Source organism: Salvelinus sp. IW2-2015, linkage group LG3 (genome assembly GCF_002910315.2).
Source record: "Salvelinus sp. IW2-2015 linkage group LG3, ASM291031v2, whole genome shotgun sequence".
NCBI lineage: Eukaryota > Metazoa > Chordata > Actinopteri > Salmoniformes > Salmonidae > Salvelinus > Salvelinus sp. IW2-2015.
Genome location: NC_036840.1, coordinates 15870780 through 15892721, shown reverse-complemented (window position 1 = coordinate 15892721; position 21942 = coordinate 15870780). Strand labels below are relative to the sequence as shown.

The window sequence follows — 21942 nt, the reverse complement described above, 5'->3', positions numbered from 1 at the left end:
AGCCTTAATCACACGCCAGCACCTAACCAACATAGAGAATAAAAGCTTCTAGGTCAGGGCGGCAAGTACCCCCCCAAAGGTGCGGACTCCGCCACAAAACCTACTCAATAGGGGAAGGTCCGGGTGGGCATCTACCTCGGGGGCGGCTCCGGTGCGGTAATGTAACACCACTCTCTGGTCTCCGTGACACGTCAATCGGAGAACCGGAGACCGTGGCTTCGTCGCCGGAGAACCGGACCGTGGGTCGTCGCCAGGGAACCTTACGTGAATATCGCGGATGCTCCGGACCGTGGTCTTGCGGGGGTCCACGCGTGTGATTCGCCGGAGGAACCGGACCGTAGATCATCGCGGGGATCTCCGGACCGCTAATCGTCGCCAGTGGGCATCGGAAGTAGATCGACCGACGGACGGCTCCGACTGACCCCTCGCTAGGGGTTCCGGACGGCGTCTGCAGGCTCAGACGCGGGTCGCTGCAGGCTCCAGACAGCGGACCGTCTCAGGAGCGTTCCGGACCGTGACTCTCTAGAGGTTCGGACGTGAGAGTCGTAAGAGGTTCGAGTGGCCGTCGTGGAGGTTCCGGACTGTGACTGTCGTTGGAGTTCCCGGACTGGGAACTGTCGCCGGAAGCACTGCGACTGGGAACTGTTGCCGGGAAGCTCTGGACTGTGGAGTCGCACTGGAGGCTGATGCGTGGGATCGGTACAGGTGGCCAGGGCTGATGAACAGCACATCAGGGCGAGTGCGGGGAGAGGCACAGGACGCGTACTGGATTGGTGGAGGCGACTGGAGGCTGATGCTGTGTGGAACGGTAAGGTGGCACCGGGCTGATGACACGCCCTCAGGGGAGTGGCGGGGAGGAACACAGGACGCACTTGGTGTGAAGGCGCACTGGAGACACAGTAAACGTATTCGGCTACAGGATATAGTGGGCCGTGGAGGCACACTGGAGGTCTGGCGTAGAGCTGGCACACACGTGTCTGGCTGGATGTGGTCACTTTTAGCCCGGCAAGTGGCGGGGCGCTGGCACAGGACGCACTGGGCTGGGAAGGCAAACTGGCGACACAGTGCGTAGTGGCGGCGCAGGATATTCCTGGACGAGGAGGCTGGTACTGGAGACTAGGAGCGCTGCGCCGGACAATCCCGTCCTGGCTTGGAGTGCGCACATTCGGACGGCAAGTGCGAGAGCTGGCAACACGAACGCAGTGCCGGGCTGTGGATGCGCACTGGAGACACATTGCGTATCTCCGCAAAAATGGTGCCCTGACTGGTCCAACGCTCCTCACGGCGAGCTGTCTTGCTCCAGACACCAAAACATCCATCTACCTCATCACTCCCCTCAACTATCTCACAATACTGCCTCGCGTCATGTCTATCAATATTCTCTCTTCGCTCTCAGACGCGCCCTCGGCTTCGCCGACCAACTCGGGCTTCCGTCGTGGTGTATGAACTTCGGAGTCGGTTGATCCTCCTTTGCTGCCTCCTGCGTCTGCTCATGGAAGGATTTCGTTCTCTGCCATTATCTCCTCCCAAGTCCAGGATGTCTTCTCCTCCTGGCCACGCTGCTTGGTCCGTTTGTGGTGGGATCTTCTGTCACGATCGGTGAAATGACGACCAGATGCAGCGTGGTATGTTTCCACTTTATTTTGGAATAGAAAACTTAAAGTAACAAAACAATAAGCAAACAAACGAGGCTTGGCACATAGCAAGTTAGCAGGCACCAGGCAAACTAGCTAGCCAACTCCAGTCAAGGTAACGTTTACTGGTAAACCTAGCTTTAGGTAGCTGGTTGTAATGTTAGTAGCTTGCTGTTCAGTAGCAATTTCTATGAAAYAAATATATACGTTTTACTATCAAGATAAAATAGATCTCCGATTTGTAAAAACCTCTTCTCTTTTCAGTCATAGATATAGCTACCGATAGCTGTTTAGCTAACTTAGCTAGCTAGACTAGCTACCTAGCTAAGTTAGTAAACAGAACAATAATTTGAATGTCAATAGAATAGAATATCAAAAAATGCTCCATCGTCAAATTTGTGTTGATGAGAGGAATCATTTGAAGCCATTGCGGTCTGGTCAGTTCTTCGTTTTTTCACAAAGGATTTTGTGTTGTGTCTCCCTCCCTTTCAAAAAAGCCTGTATTGGGGGAGGTACGGGTCCAGATCAGGAAGCACTGCACCARAGGAGTTATAAACTTTCAGAGACTGGAAAAACAATTGTCACCTTGTATACAGTGCATTCAGAAAGTATTCATACCCCTTGACTTATTCCACATTTTGTTGTGTTAAAGCCTGAATTCAAAACGGATAAAATTATTATTTTTCTCTCACTCATCTAAACACAATGCCCCATAATGACAAAGTGAAAACATGTTTTTAGAAAATTGTGCAAAGTTATTGAAAATTAAATATAGAACTCACATAAGTATTCACACCCCTGAGTCAATACCTTTTTTTGTGGGGGGCTATCTTCTGTATGAAATAGGGCTATCTTATGTATACCACCCTCTACCTTGTCACAACACAACTGATTGGCTCAAACACATTAAGAAGGAAAGAAAATCCACAAATTAACTTTTAACAAGGCACACATGTTAATTGAAATGTATTCCAGGTGACTACCTCATGAAGCTGGTTGAGAGAATGCCAACAGTGTGCAAAGCTGTTATCAAGGCAAAGGGGGGCTATTTGAAGCATCTCAAATATAAAACATATTTTGATTTGTTTAACACTTTTTTGGTTACGACATGATTCCATACTGTATGTGTTATTTCATGGTTTTGGTGTCTTGTACAATGTAGAAAATAGTAAAAATAAAGGAAAACCCTTGAATGAGTAGGTGTCCAAACTTTTGACTGGTACTTTATGTATAGAAAATATATACACTACCRTACAAAAGTTTGYAGTTACTTAGAAATGTCCTTGTTTTTGAAAGAAAAGCACCTTTTTTGTCCATTAAAATAGCATCAAATTGATCAGAAATACAGTGTAGACATTGTTAATGTACTAAATGACTATTGTAGCTGGAAACTGCAGATTTTTAATGGAATATCTGTATAGGCGTATAGAGGCCCATGATCAGCAACCATCACACCTGTGCCTGTCTCTTATACACATCTAGATGTGTATAAGAGACAGGTACTACTCCATTCACAGAACAGCGCAAACTGGCGCTAACCAGAATAGAAAGAGGAGTGGGAGGCCCCGGTGCACAACTGAGCAAGATGACAAGTACATTAGTGTCTAGTTTGAGAAACAGACGCCTCAAATGTCCTCAACTGGCAGCTTCATTAAATAGTACTCATAAAAAACACCAGTCTCAACGTCAACAGTGAAGAGGCGACTCCGGGATGCTGGCCTTCTCGGCAGAGTTCCTCTGTCCAGTGTCTGTGTGCTTTTGCCCATCTTAATCTTTTATTTTTATTGGACAGTCTGAGATATGTCTTTTTCTTTGATACTCTGCCTAGAAGGCCAGCATCCCGGAGTCGCCTCTTCACTGTTGACGTTGAGACTGGTGTTTTGCAGGTACTATTTAATGAAGCTYCCAGTTGAAGACTTGTGAGGCGTCTGTTTCTCAAACTAGACATTGAGTTGGAGGCGTACTTGGCCACGCAGTCATGGGTGAACAGGGAGTACAGGAGGGGGCTGAGCACGCACCCTTATGAGGCCCCAGTGTTGAGGATCAGTAAAGAGGAGGTGTTGTTTCCTACCTTCACCACCTGGGGGCGACCCATCAGGAAGTCCAGGACCCAGTTGCACAGGGCGGGGTTCAGACCTAGGGCCTCAGGCTTGATGATGAGCTTGGAGGGTACTATGGTGTTGAATGCAGAGCTATAGTCAATGAACAGCATTCTGACGTAGATATGCCTRCTGTCCAGATGGGACAGGGCAGTGTGCAGTGTTGTGGCYATTGTATCGTCTGTGGATCTATTGGGGCGGTAAGCAAATTGAAGTGGGTCTAAGGTGGCAGGTAAGGTGGAGGTGATATGATCCTCGACTAGTCTCTCAAAGCACTTCATGATGACAAAGGTGAGTGCTACGGGGCGATAGAAAGCAAAGGTAATTGAACTAAATGACTTAGGTATAGGGACAATGGTGGCCATCTTGAAGCATGTGGGGACAACAGACTGGGATAGGGAGAGATTGAATTTATCTGTAAACACACCAGCCAGCTGGTCTGCGCATGCTCTGAGGATGTGGCTAGGGATACCATCTGGGCCGGCAGCCTTACGAGGGTTAACACGCTTAAATGTCTTTCTCACGTCGGCTACAGAGGAGAGCCCACAGTCCGTGATAGCGGGCCGCGTCGGTGGCACTGTATTATATCCTCAAAGCGAGCGAAGAAGATGTTAAGCCTGTCTATAAGCAAGACGTCGGTGTCCTTTTTCCTTTTATAATCCGTGATTGTCTGTAGACCTTGCCAAATACGTCTCGTGTCTGAGTCGTTGAACTGGGACTCATCTTTGTCACTATACCGACATTTAGCCTGCTTGACTGCTTTGCGGAGGGAATAACTACACTGTTTGTATTCTTCCATATTCCCAGTCTTCTTACCCTGATTAAATGCGGTGGTTTGCGCTTTCAGTTTTGTGCGAATGCTCCCATCTATCCACAGCTTCTGGTTGGGGTAGGTTTTAATAGTCACAGTGGATACAACATCTCCTATGCACTTCCTGATAAACTATTTCACCGTATCGGTATATTTTTTTTTCTGAGGCTACTCTGAACTAATCCCAGTCCGCGTGATCAAAACAATCTAGAAGCGTGGATTCCGATTGGTCAGACCAGCGTTGAATAGTCCTTACCACGGGTGCTTCCTGTTTGAGTTTCTGCCTATAGGAGGGGAGGAGCAAGATGGAATCGTGGTCCAATTTGCCGAATGGAGGGTGGGGGAGGGCCTTATATGCATTCTGGAAGGTAGTATAACAATGGTCGAGAGTTTTAGCAGTGTGAGTACAACAATCAATATGTTGATAGAATTTCGGGAGCCTTTTCCTTAAAATCCCCAGCTACAATAAATGCAACCTCAGGATATGTGGTTTCCYGTTTGCATAAAGTCCAGTGAAGTTCTTTGAGGGCCGTCGTGGTATCGGCTTGAGGGGGGACAGACCACTGTGGCTATTATTGACGAAAATGATCTRGGGAGATAGTACAGTCGGGAATTTGATTGTGAAGATATTCTAGGTCGGATGAACAGAAGGACTTGAGTTCCTSCATGTTATCACAGTGCCATGGAATCGGTACATCGAAAATATCTTCCCAAATGTTTTGCGATTTATATGGTACAGCRGTCGATATTTTGGTCCTTAAATGAAATTGGTATATATTTTTATTCATCACAATTTTCTTTAACCATTTATGGTCTTTAATGCAGTGCCGACAGACAAGTTCCTTACTTTTCCCCCTTCTACTTGCCTCTTCCATTTTTGTGGTAATGCTGKAATTTGTTGGTTGTAATTTTGGGTAGAGCAGACATTTCCATATGTCTGTGTTACCTGCATGTGTGACARAACTCCACCAGTCCTATTTATMATATAATTTACAAAAATGATACCTTTTTTAAACATTTTATTGAAAAATWGTTTTTTTTAATCAATTAGTATATTTGAGTTMAACCACAATATTTGTTGTAATATTTGTTCTATCTTTTCAGGTGGATTAAACTGAAATTGCAACCAATTCTAAGGCTTGTTTAAAAATAACGATATTTTGGAGATTTCGTTTTCTAATAACCGAAAGTGCAGTTGTAATCTGAATAAAAGGAAAAAGGCCATTCTTGAACATGGGGTGAGACATTCTTACTAATTTACTAGAGAACCATTTCAGATTGAAGTATAATTTTTATATGACTGATGCCTTTAGTGAGAGGTCTAATGCTTTAATATTTAATAATTTATGCCCTCCGAATTCATATTCATTATATAAATAGGCCCTTTTAATTTTGTCTGGCTTGCCAWTGCAAATAAAGTTGAATATTTTTTGTTCATATKATTTAAAAAGCAGGTCACTAGGTGTAGGCAAAACCATAAGCAAATAGATAAACTGTGATATGACTAAAGAGTTAATCAGGGTGATTTTTCCACAAATAGACAGGTATTTTTCTTTCCATGGTAGCAAGATCTTATCTATTTTTGTTAACTTTCTATAAAAATTTATTGGAGTGAGATCATAATTTAACTGTTGAGTTTTGAAGTGAGATCGTGAGATCTTGTTGGTTTAGAGAGATCCGGCATTCTGCTGGGATGTGCATGCGTCTACGCACTCCATTCACTAATTAATGTCCTTGGGAAGGCAGAGTGGTTATAATGAGTGAGACAGTGTTTCACCTTCATCTCTGTAGTATACCCAGAGCCTTGGGTCTTGCACGAGAGAAAGGTAGYCATAACGGAGATATGTGGGCTGGGCAGAGCCTGTCTGTTTAAATATGCTGTTTGATGTTATGTGAGTACAGTATATTATCATTACCACAGTGAGCTGATTCAGGAACGTTCAATCGAGGCTAGATGAGGAGGGGGAACTTGTTCAGTATCGCTCTCCAATATATGGATGTGTACTGATATTTTTTACAGCTATTGCTCTGGATGGTACAGTTTCTCTATGGGTCACATTAAATGTTATTTTATTGTTATTATATTGTTATTATTGGAGTAGTCAACATGATCTGCCCTTCCAGTGTAACTCCAGTTACAGGAATAGAATGACATTGTATTTCTATTCCATCTTCGGTATTGTGTACTACTGCAATGTTCTTTGTGTCACAGTCACAGTAGTAAACAAGSCTTCATATCAGTCACTAACCACGTTTCCTCCACAGTTTTTATGCTAGTAAATTCCTGGCGTATAAGAAAAAAAATCAAGACGTGTAATGGAAACAGGAAGTGTCGGTACAATTTCATAAATGTTGACAGACAATTTGTTCGTTCGACATGATCTTTTTGTGTAGGTAAAATTAATAATGCAACGAAATGCACAATTGCTGATAGAACCATAATCATTTCAAGGTAAATGTGCAGTCACGCGATATTATGTTGTGTGCGAATTGAAAAAGCATGCACAGTTTAGGCTACAGGTTGGTGAAAGTGCACGMTGATGAGCTCAATGCTCCTTTCCAATAAATATCAAGGGTCWTAATTTGTATGCTAGTGACATGATGATCGATGCTTAGCTGCCATTAACAAACAATTATCTATCTCATAATCTYTCCCGTGTCCACTTTATCAGCGAACTGRTGTCTAGAGACCATGTGCGAAAACCAKTTTGGGCAAGTTTGTCATTTATCGCAAAAGTTTGTGTGACAAAACTATCGGTAGAGTGGACAATGTAATTCAATGGAAACACAGGCATAAGTGAAGGGGTCGCCGYCGACAGTTTTTTGGAAGTCAGTCGAGGTCTCAATTTATTGATGAGAGTTAGAATAGTAGAATATACAGGGTGCAACTTTGAAATTCGGGTTGTGCATCAGCAGTTTTTATCTCATGTCAGTCACTGACAGTCACTCAATTAGCCATTAAAACTGCAAAAACAAATCTCCACTCCCTCCATGGTAAAATGGGCAGAATTGCCAGAAATTAGCTGTAAAACTGCAAAAAATGTCTCTGCCCCATGGCAAAATTTGTAGAACTGCAGGAAATGTACTTTAAAACAAATCTTTCTCTATGCCATGGGGGGGGATTATGGTAACATTTACTTTTTACAGCATAATACAATCAATTCTACGGTATTGTAATGTGTGTCATTACACAGTGCTTGCATTGAGTGTATTTAGATTACAATAGGTGTACTGCAATATGAAATACAGTAACTTACTAGTGAGCCGCCTGGAAATTACTGTGAAATTCACGCAAACTCCTTTTTAACCTTTATTTAACTAGGCAAGTCAGTGAAGAACTAATTCTTATTTACAATGACGGCCTACACTGATCAAACCCGGACGACGCTGGGCCAATTGTGCGCCGCCCTATGGGACTCCCAATCACGGCCGGATGTGATACAGCCTGGATACGAACCAGGGACTGTAGTGATGCCTCTTGCACTGAGATCCAGTGCCTTAGACCACAGTGTGTGTATGTGAAACTAGAGGAAGGGTCATGATTAAACTTGCTGACTGTGGCTCTGAAGAACCATATTGGCTCCCTGGCCTGTTATAAAGCAAAGAAGGAAAAACTACATGAACTCTAACATAATTGAAAGAGCTCTCTGAGGTCTCCATCTGCATCCCTCGTTCTCAGCTGATTTTTACTGTTTTCTTTCTCCGTCATCTCGCTCCATCTCTCGCGTTCTCTCTCTACCTCGCTCTCCCTCTCCTCCCTTCAGCGACAGGTATAATGAGGACCATCAAATACAGTGTGTAATGCTCAGCGCTATAAACCATGAAATAAAAACCCATTATTGTCTCCTCTTTCCACACAGGGCGTATAAAACCATAGAAGATGAGGACCTGAGGTTCCCACTGGTCTACGGCGAAGGGAAAAAGGTTGTTTGTGTGTATGTAACGWGCGTGAATGCGAGAGAGTGTGTGTGTCTGTGTTTAAATGTGGATGTGAACAGAATTTATAACAGAGTTTATTACATAGGAAAAACTGATGTATATCTTAGTTTAATAGTATACTAACTGGTGTCTTTAAAACTCTTCCTCAGGCCAGAGTAATGGCCACTATAGGAGTGACCAGAGGCCTTGGTGACCATGATCTTAAAGTACACGATTCCAACATCTACATCAAGCCTTTCCTGTCCTGCTGTCCAGAGGTAAATCCAATTATGACACACTGTGTGTAGCATCCTGGCACCATTCTACCCACACACACACACTATCTTGTACAGTGTCTTGCAAAAGTATTCGTCCCCCTTGGCGTATTTCCTATTTTGTTGCATTACAACCTGTAATTTAAATATATTTTTATTTGGATTTCATGTAATGGACATACACAAAATAGTACAAATTGGTGAAGTTAAATAAATTACTTGTTTCAAAAAATTCTAAAAAAATAAAAACCTGGAATGTGGTGCGTGCATACAGTGGGGAGAACAAGTATTTGACACTGCCGATTTTTCAGGTTTTCCTACTTACAAAGCATGTAGAGGTCTGTCATTTTTTATCATAGGTACACTTCAACTGTGAGAGATGGAATCTAAAACAAAAATCCAGAAAATCACATTGTATGATTTTTAAGTAATTAATTAGCATTTTATTGCATGACATAAGTATTTGATCACCTACCAACCAGTAAGAATTCCGGCTCTCACAGACCTGTTTGTTTTTCTTTAAGAAGCCCTCCTGTTCTCCACTCATTACCTGTATTAACTGCACCTGTTTGAACTCGTTACCTGTATAAAAGACACCTGTCCACACACTCAATCAAACAGACTCCAACRTCTCCACAATGGCCAAGACCAGAGAGTTGTGTAAGGACATCAGGGGTAAAATTGTAGACCTGCACAAGGCTGGGATGGGCTACAGGACAATAGGCAAGCAGCTTGGTGAGAAGGCYACAACTGTTGGCGCAATTATTAGAAAATGGAAGAAGTTCTAAACAACTGCTGGCGCAATTAGCTTCAGGGTCTAACAGTAGCCTGCTCCCACACTGTTGTATGGTATGATGATAGAAGAGTTGGCTAAAGCACATACACTACGGGTTCAGGGTGTACAGTACCACAGTTCCTCTGTCATGGTCAAACCAAGGTTGTCTGATATCAGACTCAGAGATCCTATTCGATTATATACGTATTTGGTGTTCTCTCGTGAATAAGACCCTGTTGTTTGTTACAGGTGAAGGTGTACAATAGGGTTCCCTAACTGGTGGGCAGGCCGCAGGTGGTTTTATCTGGCACCGCCAAGTTTTCAAATTTTTATTGTTGGACATAAGACTTTAAAAACACCAGGAAATTAGCTCCAGATGATTTTAATTTGGGAAATTTGTTCCCAAGTATTCCCAGGCATTATAGAGATACACGTGATCGTATACAAATTTAAGAAAGTTTTGAAATGATTATGTTTTATATATGTTTGGGCTTCTTGCAGTCAATTTGCAGTCGGCCCATGGCTGAATCTAGTTGATGATCCCTGGTGTACAACCTGACTCAGTACGAGCATGGTGCTAACTCAGTCTGCTATTGCTGTTATTGTGCACAACCTGACCCATTTTGTTGTTATTGTTTCTAGGTGACGGTGTACAACCTAAACCAATACGAGCACGGTGCTGACGACGTCCTGGTGATGGGAACAGATGGCCTTTGGGACGTCCTGTCCAACAAGGAAGTCAACGAATCAGTCTCCACCTTCTTGGCCAACTGTGACCCCGACGACTTATACAGGTAGGTGTGTGTCTGTGTGCAAGTGGACCTGCGTGCGTGTAAAAGTACATTTTTCAATAGTTTTCCATGACATCCTTCTGACATTGTAAGATGTTGGATGTTTACTCAATTTACAAAATTGCATAATACAAAGTAAATACAACTATTGACAGTGGACCATTTTTGCCATAACACCCCTCCACTTCATGTCTGTGACCAGGTACACGATGGCTGCTCAGGATCTGGTGATGAGAGCGCGAGGAGTACTGAAGGACCGAGGCTGGCGGATCACTAATGAACGGCTGGGATCTGGAGACGACATCTCCTGTTACATCATCCCTCTGATGTACGGAAACCGCCAGCCCTAGAACCACCTACAGGCCATGATTGGAGCAGACTCCCATCTCTATGGCAGGCTCCCTCCTCAACCAGCAGTACTGTACCCCTCTCTTTTTGACTCTCTCTGTGTGTCACCCCCCTCTCAGTGCTGTACTATAAGTGATATTCAAGAAACTAATCCTTCAAGATGTTACAATGTTCCCTTCTTCCCTAAACGGGTATGAGCTTCAGATTGTGGTATGTGACCTGAGATCCCAGTCATGTGATGTTGGACTGTGCTGACCTGTGCAGCTTTGTTTCCTGCTTTGCCACAGTGTGGCTTCAGAGGAGTCACTTCCTGAAGTACAGTATTTCTTTCAGACCTACCAAGGTTCAGTACAGACAGGTGTTTGTCTGGCAGAAAATGGTTTCTACTAAAATTATGTATGTAGTTTTCTAAAACATGTCACTCATCTCAACTGGAAAGGGAGGCTGAACGTAGTGAAGATCACATTTTTTGACTTGACGTAGCCTATGTAATGAAGATAGATTCTGTATCCCTCACCGTAATCTGACTGAGCAAGGTGCAATAGTTTACTATGGTACTGTTTCTGTATGACTTGATCTCGTTTTTCCTCATTGGTGTAAAAATGGTCATAGTCATTCAAAAAACAATAAGTTAAGAGTTCTATCTTATGTGTTCATAGACCAAGACCCAAGTTCTGTTACAAATCGTATGATGTAGCTGTATATTTATTTCTGTTAGATCATTATTTTAGGCTGATAATGTTCAATATGTTTATTTGCATGTAATGCTGCTTGCTTTTGGAAATAGTTTTAGTAGTTCAGACTGAACCCAAAGAAAAGAGATCTCTTTGCTGAAGGATGTTTTTAGGTGTCATATACTCAATGGATTATTAAGTATGTTGGCCTACACCATTGCCACTTCAGTTTGTGCCATTCTATGCGTCTTTTACGTTTCAATATTGTAAGAGGATTTATTTATTTATTTTATACTGACTGATCTATTGTCACACTTGATCCTTCAATTCAGTGCCAGTAATCCACATATGTCATACGGCACCATTGTTTTATTATTTTCATACATACCATGATAAAACATATGAATTGATGTAAACATACTATATCATTTCCTACATGTTACATTACATATTTTGGTGACATTGGCAGCGTTGATGTATTGTTGAGGGTGGCTGAAGTTTTCACAGATGCCGTGCTCGAAGATGGTTTCCTAACATAAGATACTCAGTTCTGGCTCTTGACTCTGCTATCTACCAATCAGTAGACCATGTGCTACATTTAGGGCTATTTCCAATCCTTAACCCGCAATAACCGACAACTGCATAGCAGGTTGTGTTTTTATTTCGATGATTTTAGAGGTGTAACATCGTTGGAGCTGTCAAATCAGCAAGTGACTCCCGGCATTATACCTATCGCAGACATTGCCATTGGATGCACGAGTCGCATTAGTATAAATCCCATGCAGCCTTGTTGTTTCAAGCTCAAACATTGGAATGTGTGCTGTAATCTACACCTCAATTAGGCTGATATCAATCCTTATTAATTTGTTTAATGAGTTTCAATTTGAGTGTCACTTTCTATATAGCCTCCACTTTCTCATTCTGAACTTCCAATGCGGGTGGGTTTTATAGACGGGTGTGGTTTGGTGACATGATGACAAGAGCTGCTCCAATGCAGTTACACCTCTGACATCACCTAAACAAAAGCAAGGAAATTGCTATGCAGTTGTCGGTCATGGCAGGTTTACGCTGAAACTGATTGAATAGGCCTGAAAGGTCATGTTAATGAAATTTGATGATATTTGGATGAAACCAGATCAAAGTAGGATGGCCAAAGTATGAAAAATGACCTATTGCTTCTACATTGATAAAAGTTTGATCATATAGTTACTGGTCCATTCCCCCATTTGGATTCAGGAGGCGGATTATTAAGGGCTTTTTGTGACATCACAAAATCCTCTCATTTTAATACACCAATTTAAATAGGTACCGCCTTGTAACCAATATCGCAGAGGGGAGTGGTTTAGGTAGCTAGTTTAGTGGTGCTAAAATTTGACTGCAGCATGTCTGCAAATATAATGAGGTTTCCCCTATTCATCTAAAGCAAATATACTTAGGTTTGTACTTTCATCTGTGTCTGGTGTTAGCTAGGAACTGGCTAGCTCGGTCTTCAGCCAGCATGGAACAAAAGCGGGGGAAGGGTTGCCCAAAACTCAGATACAGTTGTCAAGTACTTACACATGTCAAACGGGAGATTCATCTAAACTTCTTGACTATCATTAATAGTCATGATATATGGACATTGCCTGACTCACCGGACAGTTTTTTTTTTTAGGTACATTCATTTAGTCCCGGGTCAGACCACCCTTTGCCTCCAGAACAGTTTGAATTCCTTGGGGCATGGATTCCACAAGGTGTCGGAAATGTTCCATAGGGATGTTGGTCCATGCTGACGCGACAGCACCACGCAGTTGCAGCAGATTGGACGGCGGAACGTTTGGTACGTTCATGCTGTGAACAGGTTTGGTCAGTGACAATGTTCAGATACGCTGTGGCGTTCAATCGTTGCTCAATTGGTATCAAGGGACCTAGTGTGTGCCAGGAAAACATTCCACACACCAGTACACCACCAGCCTGTACCGGTTGACACCAGGCAGGATAGGTCCATAGACCCATTCTGCTTACGCCAACTCCTGACTCAACAGGAACTGGGATTCCTCGGACCAGAGGATGTTTTTCCACTCCTCAATTGTCCAGTGTTGGTGATCGCGTGCCGACTGGAGCCGCCGCTTCTTGTTTTTAGCTGATAGGAGTGGAACATGGTTGATGACTTAAAATGTAAAACATGGTGAGTTGACGAGTTGTGCTTTCCGAGATGCCGTTCTGCACGCTACTGTTGTACTGTGCCGTTATTTGTCTGTTTGTGGCCATCATGATAGCTTGTACGATTCTTGCCATTCTCCTTTGACCTCTCTCATCAACAAGCTTTTTTCGCACACAGGACTGCCTCTGACTGGATATTTTTTGTTTGCTGCGAAATTCTCGGTAAACCCTAGACACTGTCGTTTGTGAAAAGCTCCGTAGAGCGGCCGTTTCTGTGATACTGGATCCGGTGCGCCTGGTACAGACGATCATACCACGCTCGAAGTTGCATAGGTCACTTGTTTTGCTCATTCTAACGTTCAATTGAACAGAAACTTAATGGCTCAATGCCTGTCTGCCTACTTTATATAGCAAGCCACGGCCATGTCACTCAGTGTCTGTGTCACCATGTGCCATTGCTTTGTGTATCAGCAAATTGACTTGAGATAATCTCACCGCAACACTGCGTCCATGTTGCTTGACATACAGTTGAAGTCGGAAGTTTACATACACTTAGGTTGGAGTCATTAAAACTTGTTTTTCAACCACTCCACAAATTTCTTGTTAACAAACTATAGTTTTGGCAAGTCGATTAGGACATCTACTTTGTGCAAGACACAAGTCATTTTTCCAACAAATGTTTACGACAGATTATTTCACTTATAATTCAATGTATCACAATTCCAGTGGGTCAGACGTTTACATACACTAAGTTGACTGTGCCTTAAACCAGCTTGGAAAATTCCAGAAAATTATGTCATGGCTTTAGAAGCTTCTGATAGGTTAATTGACATCATTTGAGTCAATTGGAGGTTTATCTGAGGATGTATTTCAAGGTCTACCTTCAAACTCAGTGCCTCTTTGCTTGACATCATGGGAAAATCAAAAGAAATGAGCAAAGACCTCTGACTTTTTTTTTACTTCCACAAGTCTGGTTCATCCTTGGGAGCGATTTCCAAACGCCTGAAGGTACCACGTTCATTTGTACAAACAATAGTAGGCAAGTATAAACACCATGGGACCACGCAGCCGTCATACCGCTTAGGAAGGAGACGCGTTCTGTCTCCTAGAGATGAACATACTTTGGTGCGAAAAGTGCAAAACAATCCCAGAACAACGGCAACGAACCTTGTGAAGATGCTGGAGGAAACAGGTACAAAAGTATCTATATCCACAGTAAAACGAGTCCTATATCGACATAACCTGAAAGGCCGCTCAGCAAGGAAGAAGCCACTGCTCCAAAACCGCCATAAAAAAGCCAGACTACGGTTTGCAACTACACATGGGGACAAAGATCGTACTTTTTGGAGAAATGTCCTCTGGTCTGATGAAACAAAAATAGAACTGTTTGGCCATAATGAGCATCGTTATGTTTGGAGGAAAAAGGGGGATGCTTGCAAGCCGAAGAACACCATCCCAACCGTGAAGCATGGGGGTGGCAGCATCATGTTGTGGGGGTGCTTTGCTGCAGGAAGGACTGGTGCACTTCACAAAATAGATGGCATCATGAGGGAGGGAAATGATGTGGATTTATTGAAGCAACATCTCCAAACATCAGTCAGGAAGTTAAAGCTTGGTCGCAAATGGGTCTTTCAAATGGACAATGACCCCAAGCATACTTCCAAAGTTGTGGCAAAATGGCTTAAGGACAACAAAGTCAAGGTATTGGAGTGGCCATCACAAAGCCCTGACCTCATTCCAATAGAACATTTGTGGGCAGAACTGAAAAAGCTTGTGCGAGCAAGGAGGCCTACAAACCTGACTCAGTTACACCAGCTCTGTCAGGAGGAATGGGCCAAAATTCACCCAACTTATTGTGGGAAGCTTGTGGAAGGCTACCTGAAGCGTTTGACCCAGGTTAAACAATTTAAAGGCAATGCTACCAAATACTAATTGAGTGTATGTAAACTTCTGACCCACTGGGAATGTGATGAAAGAAATAAAAGCTGAAATAAATCCTTCTCTCTTAATATTATTCTGACATTTCACATTCTTAAAATAAAGCGGTGATCCTAACTAACCTAAGACAGGGAATTTTTACTAGGATTAAATGTCAGGAATTGTGAAAAATTGAGTTTAATGTATTTGGCTAAGGTGTATCTAAACTTCCGACTTCAACTGTAGGCTTTTTTTCAAGAACTGTCAGTAAAGGTGAGCTGCCCACCCACTCAGCCTATTAGCTCCCTGCCCACTCAGTGTGTCTTTTCAGGCTTCCTGGTTGTTTGACATGAGAGAAAAATGACTTTTACTCAGATATTGAGCATTGTTATTGTAAAAATATATATATATTGTGGGTGATGTTTCAGTCACTCAAAAGGCTATTTTACATGGGAATCAGAATGATTGTTCAGGACCTTAAATCATGTTTTGTATTGTAACGGTTTTGACTAATTGTTTGTAGGGGTGACCGATCATTTATTTTGGTAATATAACCAATGCAAAAGAACACATTTCTTTTAAAGTTATTTCCAATGTTTTATGGGTTTATGAAAAGTGTATGTCCATACTGACTTTTACATGAGTCCATTGTATTGGTGTAGACTTGATGGACCAGATGGGACTCATTACCTCTCAACCAAAAAGGAGAAATCTATATTTTCTCTGGTAGGCACAACCTACCTGGCACCCCCACAAAAACAATTAACCTCAAGTCAAAACCATTACAATACAAAACATGATTTAAAGTCCTGAACAATCATTCTGATTCCCATTTAAAATATCATTTTGAGTGACTAAAACATCATCCACAATATATATTTTTTTCTGTATGTTTTTTGGGGGTATTTCTAGGAATGGGGGTTTCAAAGAAAGTGAGGAAATTGGATATGCAGTATTGTATTTATTATCCCAAAGTGTCCAGAAGACTGACTAACGTACTGTAATATAACTTCAGTTGTAACCTATTTATGGATTGTTCATACTTAACTATGTGGTATGAATTTATAGTTAATGTGTTAAGCCTTAACTACTATTAACTACTTAATGTGAAGAAAGAATGAAGACTGTGCCACCCACACCTGCACATGGAGGCCAACTCAAGTTTTTGGTAGTTCGGAAGTCAAAAATATAATAGCTGTACTGGAATTAATACATTGCTGAAGGCAGTGGACTATTTGATATGAAGTATTTGTTTATGAATTTGTACATTTTCTAGAGTAGAACAACAAGTAAAACAGAAAGGGTATGAAACGAAAAGTGCATTTTGACATTATTACTCTGTATCAGGAGATATATTTAACCTAGCCTGGTAGCAGATTTGTATGTTTTTTTATCAAACTCCTCTGTTAGTCTTTGTATGCCATAAACTGTTGCTTACACGGCAGTGGAGTTGGTTATAAAGCACAAACTGGGCTGGTACCAGGCTATATTTGCCTCTCCTGTTGCTGTATATTTTAGTAGCCTACCAATTGCTGTTGTTTTGTTCCAAATCATCTCGCAAACCCACACTCATCCATGTGACTGATAATGAAAGGGATTAGAATTGAGGCCATTCCCTGGTGATGAGAAGATTGAGGAATGTCTTTGTGTATTTCTCAGAACAAATGAAGGAGAGTGGTGAAACGCTATACATTTATGACAATTTTTGACTAATCTAATTTCTTCTAAACTCCTACCCATTTCATTTATTTTGTAAACTAGAGGTAATTTAAGTCAAATAATATTTGTAAATGTTTATGGTATGTATTTATGTGCAATGACGACTTTGGGGAAATGTTTTACCTTGTGTTTTTTTTCAGAGAATAAAAACAATAAAATTAAATATATGTGAACACTTGAACCCAAAATGTGTGTCTTGTATCTTGCATTATTAGAGGACTTCTATTGGGACCAGAGACTGTCAGCAGCCCTGGCCAGAAATAGTAGTAGTTCCAGAAAGCATTAAGTTTCAGTCCAAATCACGAGGCCAATCAATCAATCTGAAGTGGCATTAAAATGGCGCTGAGGCACAAAAACAAATCAATGCCATTGCTCTTTGCATTCCCACTTCTTCTTGAGGAGAGTAAAATCAACATACCAAATCAATATTGCTCTAACAGGTAATTGTCAGAGGGGTTTGGACATGGAGGGGGTTCAGTCCTGATGATGATTTAATGTACAGTGGCTTATGAAAGTATTCACTCCTTCACATTTTTCCTATTCCTTTGCCTTACAACCTGGAATTAAAATAGATTTTTTGAGGGGATTTGTATCATTTGATTTACACAACATGACTACCACTTTGAAGCTGCAAAATATTTTTTCTTGTGAAACAAACAAGAAATAACACAAACAAAACTGAAAACTTGAGCATGCATAACTATTCACCCCCCCCCCCCCCAAAMKAAAAKTTTMTAGAGCCACCTTTTGCAGCAATTACAGCTGCAAGTCTCTTGGGGTATGTCTCTAAGCTTGGCACATCTAGCCACTGGGATTTTTGCCCATTCTACAAGGCAAAACTGCTCCAGCTCCTTCAAGTTGGATGGGTTCCGCTGGTGTACAGCAATCTTTAAGTCATACCACAGATTCTCAATTGGATTGAGGTCTGGGCTATGACTAGGCCATTCCAAGACATTTAAATGTTTCCCCTTAAACCACTCAAGTGTTGCTTTAGCAGTATGCTTAGGATCATTGTCCTGCTGGAAGGTGAACCTCTGTCCCAGTCCAAATCTCTGGAAGACAAACAGGGTTTCCCCAAGAATTTCCCTGTATTTAGCACCATCCATCATTCCTTCAATTCTGACCAGTTTCCCAGGCCCTGCCAATGAAAAACATCCCCACAGCATGATGCTTCAACATGCTTTACTGTGGGGATGGTGTTCTCGGGGTGATGAAAGGTGTTGGGTTTGCACCAGACATAGCGTTTTCCTTGATGGCCAAAAAGCAAAATGTTTGTCTCATCTGACCAGAGTACCTTCTTCCATATGTTTGGGGAGTCTTACACATGCCTTTTGGCAAACACTGAACGTGTTTGCTTATTATTTTCTTTAAGCAATGGCTTTTATCTGGCCACTCTTCCGAAAAGCCCAGCTCTGTGGCGTGCACAGCTTAGTGGTCCTATGGACAGATACTCCAATCTCTGCTGTGGAGCTTTGCAGCGCCTTCAGGGTTATCTTTGGTCTCTTTGTTGCCGCTGATTAATGCCCTCCTTGCCTGGCCTGTGAGTTTTGTTGGGCAGCCCTCTCTTGGCAGGTTTCTTGTGGTACCATATTCTTTCAATTTTTTAATAATGGATTTAAATGGTGCTCCGTGGGATGTTCAAAGTTTCAGATATTTATTTTATAACCCAACCCTGATCTGTACTTCCCCACAACTTTGTCCTGACCTGTTTGGAGAGCTCCTTGGTCTTCATGGTGCCGCTTTGCTTAGTGGTGATGCAGACTCTGGGGCCTTTCAGAACAGGTGTATATATACTGAGATCATGTGACAGATTATGTGACACTTCGAAGCCCCTAAATAAGATCTGGTGCAACCAATTACATTCTGAAGTCACATAATTAGTTAAATAAAGTCCACCTGTCTGAAATCTAGGAGGGTGAATACATATACAACACACCACTTTTCCATTATTTTTTTATATATTTTTTGACTATTCCATTACATGAAATTCAAATAAAAATCCATTTAAATTACAGGTTGTAATACAATAAAATAAGAAAAACACCAAGGGGGATGAATACTTTTGCAAGGCACTGTAAGTGATTGCTGCAGCAAAACAGTGAAAATGATTTTATGTCGGGTATATCACCTAAAACAGAAAGTTTGTTTTCTTCGTTATATGTATTACTTTAAATGCATTTAGATGCATCTGATTCGTTTTTTTCAAGAAAGACTGGAGACCCCTACTTACTCTATTTGGAATATGAAAACACTGTGCACCTTGAAGTGTGTGTCTTACCTGTCCCCCCCCCCATTTTTGCCTTAAGTAACCATCAGTCATTTGGCATGGTTACATATCATACTATGGTGAGTGTCCCAGATTTACATGTGCTATGTTTTGTCTACTCGGAGACCATGCTATGCACTGGCAGGATTGACTTTGTAATTTGATATGTAGTAGGCCTAGTAGTAGTATTGCTATTTCATTAACAACTAAGAGCCCCTGGGTGAATGAGAAACTGCAAGTTAATATTTTTACTTTATTTAGAATGGAACAAAAAAACAAGTGCTCAAGCTGGTGGTGATGACAACCACCTACACTACATGACCAAAAGTATGTGGACACCTGCTCGTCAAACATCTCATTCCAAAATCATGGGCATTAATATGGAGTTGGTCTCCCCTTTGCTGCTATAACAGACTCGACTCTTCTGGGAAGGGCATTGTCATGCTGAAACAGGAGAGCCTTCACCAAACTGTTGCCACAAAGTTGGAAGCACAGAATCGTCTAGAATGTAATTGTTGCTGTAGCATTAAGATTTCCCTTCACTGGAACTAAGAGGCCTAACCCGAACCATGAAAAACAGCCCCAGACCATTATTCCTCCACCAAACTTTACAATTGGCACTTTGCATTTGGGGCAGGTTGCATTCTCAGGGCATCCCCCAAACCCAGATTGGTCTGTCGGACTGCCAGATGGTCCATAGTCCAAAGGCGGAGAGCTTTACACTACTCCAGCCAACGCTTGGCATTGCGCATGGTGATCTTAGGTTTGTGTGCTGACATTGCTTCCAGAGGCAGTTTGGAACTCGGTAATGAGTGTTGCAAACGAGGACAGACCATTTTTACACGCTGAAATAGCAGAGTACACAAATTTGAAGGGGTGTCCACATACTTTTGTATATATAGTGTACCCATCTATAGGCTAACACTTCTGTCATTAATATGCCAAAAAATTACACACATAGGCCTAATTGAATGGTAAATAAATTACAACAGCACAAATCCAGTTCCTCAGAATGCCAAAAAAGTAATTTGGATCGGTCTGATCCAAACATGTTTTTGCTCTAGAAAAATAATAATCCAGGTTTCTTGATGTGCATATCACCAGCGCCGGCAAGGTAGTAGTTTGCACAGTTATCTCCACAGCAGGCCATGTCACAACCCGACCAACAGCACAAACTACTACCTCAGCCGGAGCACAGCGGAAAGGAACGAACCAGCGGTGTCATCCGTGTGTCTGCCTCCTGTCCAAACGGTTCAGAATGACCATATGAATTAACTGTTCCATGATGGCGCGGTCATATACAGTATCTGTATCGTTAAGCACTTCCCATGAGTAAAACGCAATTGAAACCCCACCCAAGTCCCCGACCCAGTCTCCTGATTTCACTGCCCTTGCCCTAAAATGACTTGGCTGGACATTGCATCATGTCTCGGCCAAGTTCTCGTTTTAGACCTAGGCTACACAGCGAAGCAGCGGTCCCGAATGAAAGATGCGACATTTTACAGACCGTAGGAATTAATACAGGGAGAATATTGAATACCACTATAGCCTAACACTTTACGACAAAGCTTTATCACAATCCAATAATTACGAACAGTTAAATGGCATACACACAACCGTATAATTGTGATTGGTTGATCCAGCCCAGCAATGCAATATTGTCTTGTGCGCACACCGTATTGTCGGCCCAAGTAGCAGCCAACCATCTCTCCATATCCTTTGTCAAGAAAAAAATAAAGGCAGAACAATTATCTGTGCAGTAGAGCTTTTAAGAAAAATACACGCGCAGCTCAGTCTTGCACAGCCACGCGCACGTTGCCGCATACACTGTCAGTATGTTCCAGCTCCTTCCCGCGATCCGTGTGGAAAAGGAAGGAGTAGTATGCGATCAACTGTGGATAAAATTCGCGGGAAACGTCAGACTGGGCGTAAAGAACAGCTTCATTCGCATTGGGTTGTAGGAAAGGGAGTATTTCAATTCACGCGCAAAATGTTGGCCATTGCGATTTTGGGTGAAATTCTAAAATGCACCAGACCAATTCTGAAGAAGTCTCTAATAGATAAGTCAGTCAGATAAAATGGTCATCCATGTTTGTGCTGAGCTTCAACACCTCAGAACCTCAGACAAAATATGTTTTAGTACAGTATGAATAGACCATAATATCCAGTCATGGTCCAGCTTCAACCACAAGAGGGCCTCTATTTCCAATTTCTCTGTTGAGCCAGGAATGCTCCTGTGTTATACATTTACCTCCAGAGGGCACGAATACCCAATCCGAGTCATTATCAATGAAGTTAAATATATAGCTAGCCTACACAACCTTAAGGTTGGTAATTCCGAATAGTTTACAGAAAAAACAGAGTTCTAGGCTTTACACAACTTTATTGAAGTTTGTGTGTAAATACACATGCACATTTCAAATGTAAACCCAAGTGAACTCAAGCGCAGCCAAACCTGGAAACCCCCATGTCATGCAAAGGATGCCTGAATATATTCACCTTTACAAAAAAAGTCAGAACAATAGAACATCCTTTCAAAAAGATCCAATCCCCCAGAAGAGAAAAGCACTGGT

At 42.1% G+C, this 21942-nt stretch overlaps 1 protein-coding gene across 1 annotated transcript in view; it reads left to right on the top strand.

Annotated features, from left to right (window-relative positions):
* LOC111951490 (protein phosphatase 1H-like) overlaps window positions 1–17278 on the top strand; it is a 54828-nt gene extending 37550 nt beyond the window's left edge. Inside the window, exons 7-10 of the mRNA XM_023969619.2 lie at window positions 8405–8468; window positions 8633–8740; window positions 10155–10306; window positions 10506–17278. Coding sequence (XP_023825387.1) covers window positions 8405–8468; window positions 8633–8740; window positions 10155–10306; window positions 10506–10653 — 472 coding nt within the window. The 3' untranslated portion in view covers window positions 10654–17278. The remainder of the gene's footprint in view (window positions 1–8404; window positions 8469–8632; window positions 8741–10154; window positions 10307–10505) is intronic.
* The last annotated feature ends 4664 nt before the right edge of the window (window positions 17279–21942 follow it).